The sequence below is a fragment of the Corylus avellana genome, chromosome 4 (assembly GCF_965113065.1).
Source record: "Corylus avellana chromosome 4, dhCorAvel1.hap1.2, whole genome shotgun sequence".
Taxonomy (NCBI): Eukaryota; Viridiplantae; Streptophyta; class Magnoliopsida; order Fagales; family Betulaceae; genus Corylus; species Corylus avellana.
This window is the reverse complement of record NC_142493.1, coordinates 16959453-16964817: the sequence shown is the minus strand read 5'-3', so window position 1 is coordinate 16964817 and position 5365 is coordinate 16959453. Positions and strand designations below refer to the sequence as shown.

Below are 5365 nucleotides of genomic sequence, written 5' to 3'. Positions count from 1 at the left end.
CCATGAGCACCTGCCTAAGCTTCCAATAAGTCCTCAAGCATCTCCCTGGTCGAATCCTCCACAATAACCGGATAGTTGTGCATATGGAGAAAAAAGGAAAATGATACAAGGATATGTCCAACGACTTAGTGAGTATAAATCCACATGACATACCCGTCATTAAATAGTGAACTCAGTTGTTTATAAAGCACATGCAATATTATGAGATGACAATTTATCATGGATGTGATATAGATATAATATATGCTTATAATCATGAGTAACAGTATTAGTTGAACCATATGGTTTACCTGTGATATTACCCATTCTCAGCAGGGTTGGCGCTGATCCAAGGAACCTGTAATACAACACCGGTGCCCCGAATATTGTACGGTACCGTCTATCCCATTAGTGGCACGACCGAGTCCGACCTCGGGTAGCCGAGACCACTAATAATGTCCGTCCTATAGTGACTATCCATTAGGGAATGACTGTGCCTGGTCACGAAACCATTGGATCCAAAGCCCCCCCACACACACATTTGACCATAAAGTTAACTTGTATAGTAAACTAATGTCAATCAAGCAGCATGCAAATAAATAACGCAAGTATATTAATGACACCTTACTACATGACAATCAAGCAGCACGCAAATAAATAACGCAAGCATCTGGTCATATCTCTATAACTGATAATTACATTCCAAGGGCTCCATAACACACGGATTCAAGGGGGGGAAATAAAGACATTCAAGGTTCTTTCAAAATCCTCACTTCACAGGTAAGTTCTCAAACTCATTTGTACAGAAAATGAAAAATACTATAGAAAATGAAAAACAAAATTAGAGCAAGAGAGAGAGAGACATACTGTGATACTAGAGAGTCGGAGATAGAGAGTGCAGAGAGAGAGAGGCGAGGCTGATCGATCCAAGAAAGAAATGAGCGGAACGGAAGACGGTGAGAGAATGAAAAATAAAATACTACAGAAAACGAAAAAACAAAATCAGAGGAAGAGAGAGAGAGAAACATACCGTGAATCGTGATACCGAAGAGTCGGAGACAGAGAGTGTAGAGAGAGAGAGGCGCGGCTGATCGATCCAAGAAAGAAATGAGTGGAACGGAAGACGGTCATGTGACCACCGGTGAGGACTGAGGAGGCCAAGTGTGATAGAGTGAAGAGAGTTTCGGGGAGAGAGAGAGAGAGAGTTTTGGAGAGAGAGAGAGGCATGGCTTGGGGTTGGGGGGGTTAGGTTTAGGGGCTTTAGTTTAGGGTTTTTTTTTTTGTTTAAAAAAAACGGGTCTGGTGGGTCACCCGGTTGACCCACCAGACATGAAAATTAACCAGGTCTTAAGACCCAAATTCGATAAGGCCAAACTCAATACCTGTTAACTTCGTGTCGCGTTCGTGTCGGGTTCGTGGGTCATGTCAAAATTGCCAGCCCTATTTAGCATTGATCTTTCCTAATTTTTTCTATACGGAGTATAATGAGGGAAAACGAATAAACTTGCATGAAAAAAAAAAAAAAGATAGAATTGATCAACTAGAGCCTACTTGCGTAAGAAAGAGCTCTAGAAGCCTAACTCTTCATTTTGGTTGCGATTTTATCCGTCAACATTACACATTTTTTATTCATCAAAGATATATTACAAGCTGAAAAACAGTATTTTACATGCTATTATAACAACAATCACAAGACACTGAAATCTACACAAAAACAACAGAACATATTGATGACTAAAAATCCCAACCAAATATGAAACATAGATGAAAGAAGTGATCTGCTACATGATACATCAGTAGTAGTTGAAGTTATTGAAGTTGCTAACAAGATCGTGCACATATTGACCTCCAATTCCAATCCGAACCATGAAACCTCCAGATTCTTCAAGATTCATCATCAGAAAAGCAGTTTCCTGGACAGGAGTTGCTAAGAGAGCTGCATTAGAAAGTTTTCCCCAGCCAAAATCTAGCGCACTGAAGGGAAATTTCAACCAATCAGTCACAATTGTCAACTCTCGCATAGAGGGGAAGAACTTGTTTGAGGACTCGAGAGCTTTTGTGTATAGTTTGATGTATTCATCCGTAATTACATGTTTTGCTCCTTGAATTTTCCGAATGGTGCTGTGAAGAGGTTCTTCTAATAGATCTCTCACCAAACAAGAAACTGAGGCAAGAACAAACGCATTTCCAGTGAAGTTTTTGCCAAGTGGAGGTTGGAACCTATCTCGGGAATCAACTGGGAACTGCAAACAGATGTTTGTGTCGGGAGGTAGAAGAAGAGCCTTTACTCTTGCCTATATCATTAGAATGTCAGTCACCAACACACAATGATTACCAATTTTAGTACAAAAATTTGTAAAGTAATATATATATATATATATATATAAGTGAGAAAACAATTTTTACATTTTTTTTTGTGAAATTTTCAGGCTCTCATTCTTTAACTTTCTCGGCAGATATAATATCATGAATAAAAACGAAGTAAACTTCTATCCAAATTTATTCGATATAAAATATTTAAGTACTCTATGCCATTATTATTTTTTTCGAGAACAAAATATAATGAGCTATACAATGAAAATCCGGCTTCTAAAAGATACGTACCTTCCATATATGTGAAGATAAAACATCGAAAGTAGAACACTTGAAGAGGTTGCCTCTTTCAATTGCTTGTCCCTTCCATGTCTCTACAATTTCCTTGTCAACACAAAATGTAATAAGTTCAAGCCCACCTTGAGAATGATCAACTCGACTGAACTTCACTAGTGCAGATTCCCAACATCTGTCATCCGATGCCATGATTTGCATAGGTATATCATAGAGATCTTGAATTGCTGTAATATGGTGTTGTTCATAAATTGAAGCAGCTTCAGGGCATGAATGATGAGGAGAATAGATAGCACTCAAAATCGCATCTCTTGAATGGTTGGGCACAATAAGATCAGATTCATCTTTCCCACTTGATATATGAGCCCAAGATGCTAGAAAGGTGAATGCTCCAACACCATCAAACAAAGCATGGCTTCCTCCAACACCAACAGAAACCCCTCCACATGCAAACCTTGTTATCTGCAGATATATAGGGTAAATTAATTGTGAGAAATTAGGGTTAGTTTCTAGTGAGAAATTATGATGCTTCAGTGGGTTCATAGAGTAATGATGATGTCTAAAACTATAAAACAACAGGCTGTAACTTGATTATTATTATTATTAAAGTAAATATATGTAACTTGATGTTCAATCTAAAGTGAAATTATAAGAACCCTACCAGGAGGGAAAGGCTTATCAGGCTTTTAATAATTAGAGCAGAAGCCTATGAAGAACACAGAAAGCTGAACTAAAATTTCTAGGTTGAACATGGTTAGAAGATGATAACTTACTAAAAATCTAAATTATCTCAGAAAATAATAACAAAATAATGAAAAACTAGGGTTTGGGTTTCACACTTCATTAGCCAACCTAGATTTTAACAAAAGTAAATCCGCACCAACAAGGTGGGTAAGAATACAAAAGAGACATGATCCAGGCTATACTTCCATAACTTTTTTTTTTTTTTTCATGAATAAAATTTTCATTCCAACGCAAAGATTTCACAAAAAATTACTATAGCAAGAGGAAAAACCCCGACTGGAACAGAAGTTGCTCAGCAACTAACAAACACAACAGAAAAATCAGACTATTCCCAATCTTCAGGGAAAGCCAAAACACAATCTTATCCACAGGTACCAAAAAGAAACCCATGCAAACCATAAAAAACAAAGATACAAAAACAAAACCAAAACCGAAAAGAAAGATACTTTCCTAACCTAAATAAACATGGACATTACCAGTGCACATGGGATGGTAATAGTTACTTTAATTTTATGTTATAGAGTGGGGGAGTGAAGGAAACTGTGCAAAAAAAAAAAAAAAAGGGGTTAGGGTTTCTTTTTTTATGAGCAAACATTTGAGTAGTTCATATAGTTCACAAAACTAATGGTATCTAATGACTTGTAGAAATACTTTAACATAAAAGAAACTTTCTAGAGGAAAAACTATTCGAGAGTTAAAAAAATTTACTGAAAAATAATGTAAAGACTAGGGTTTCGTTGTTCATCAGCAAATTAAACTAAAACCTGAACAACAAAAAGTGGGTTTTTTGATATATCATCAGCTTCAGAAAGCTGAGGAACGAGCTTTTCATAGCATGTTTTGTATTCATGCAGCGTGCCAAGCTCTTCAAGCCTTGAATCAGATGCTGCAGTTATCATGGTTATGCCTTCATCGTTGCACTCAATCTGCAGCTTCCCTGTCGATTCATTGATTCTAAACCTCCCAGCAGCTGGATTCCATGAAACCATAACCTTCTGGAGAGCTCTCTTGGCTCTCTCAACAGCATATTCTGCCTCCGAGTTTAAACTAGATTTGAAAAACAAGACAACATAGAGGATTGCCGGAGATATCCTGTCCAGACCAGAAAGTTCAATAGTTTGTCTTTTAGACTGTTCAGATGGCCTGAGACAGACTGTTTCCTTCAGAAAAACACTTAATTCCATGACTTGAAGAGAAAATGGTTGACAATTTTATGGGCACTACAGAAATTATGAAAGCTTTCTTAATTACAAACTTAGAGAGCAAACCCAACACTTATATAAGCTCAGAAGCATGGATAGATAAGTTAAAAAAAGAAAAAAGAAAAAAGAAGAAGAAGAAGAAGAAGAAAATGGAAAATGGTTGGCATTTGAGGTCAATTAAAAAAGTTCGCAGTGGGATGAGCTAGGTCCCATATTCAAAGATGGAGAAAGAAGAAAAAAGAACTTTTAGATATCTTATCTTTCCGAAATCTAGTACCAAATTGTGAATTAAGAACATTCTCAAATAGACAAGTTACGAAAAGAAACATTACGTTATAAATATGGATTAATTATGGCAGCCCAGTTGACGATTAGGTTTTGTTGTTTTGTGGAAGCTCTATATAATAATCGCTGCTTTTCCTTTTTTAGCGGGTGTCGGCAATCCTGTCCGCTTATTGGAGAATCTAACGAAGCTGAGATGGCTGAAGCTGAATGTTTTGGCATTTTTTCCAGACTACATCATCATCATCCATTAACTTCTACACTTTGTTCATCATATACAATTTTTTTTTTCTTCAAAAGTAACTTTATATAGTGTGACATTTTGTCTAATATTGGAGATGGAGGCAATACAAAGATTAGGAGGTGCTAAAGTCCTTGGCTTAATACTGTTTATGTTACATGTTATTAGCATACCTGATATATTCAGAGAGAGAGATCAGAGAGAGAGAGAGAGAGAGAGAGAGAGTTTCAGTCAATAATTATGTGCTTGTCTCTAGGAACAAAACTCTCAGTTACTCGTTTGTTATTGCATATATGCTTTTTAATTTGAG

General features: G+C 36.8%; 1 protein-coding gene across 1 annotated transcript; it reads right to left on the bottom strand.

The window, feature by feature from the left end:
* Positions 1–1772: 1772 nt before the first annotated feature.
* LOC132178133 (brassinosteroid-related acyltransferase 1-like) lies at positions 1773–4514 on the bottom strand. The gene is made up of 3 exons (XM_059590586.2): positions 4095–4514; positions 2584–3048; positions 1773–2273 (listed from the first exon to the last, which is right to left on the bottom strand). The coding sequence occupies exons 1-3, from the start codon at positions 4512–4514 to the stop codon at positions 1773–1775; spliced, it is 1386 nt and encodes a 461-aa protein (XP_059446569.2).
* Between the last annotated feature and the right edge of the window lie 851 nt (positions 4515–5365).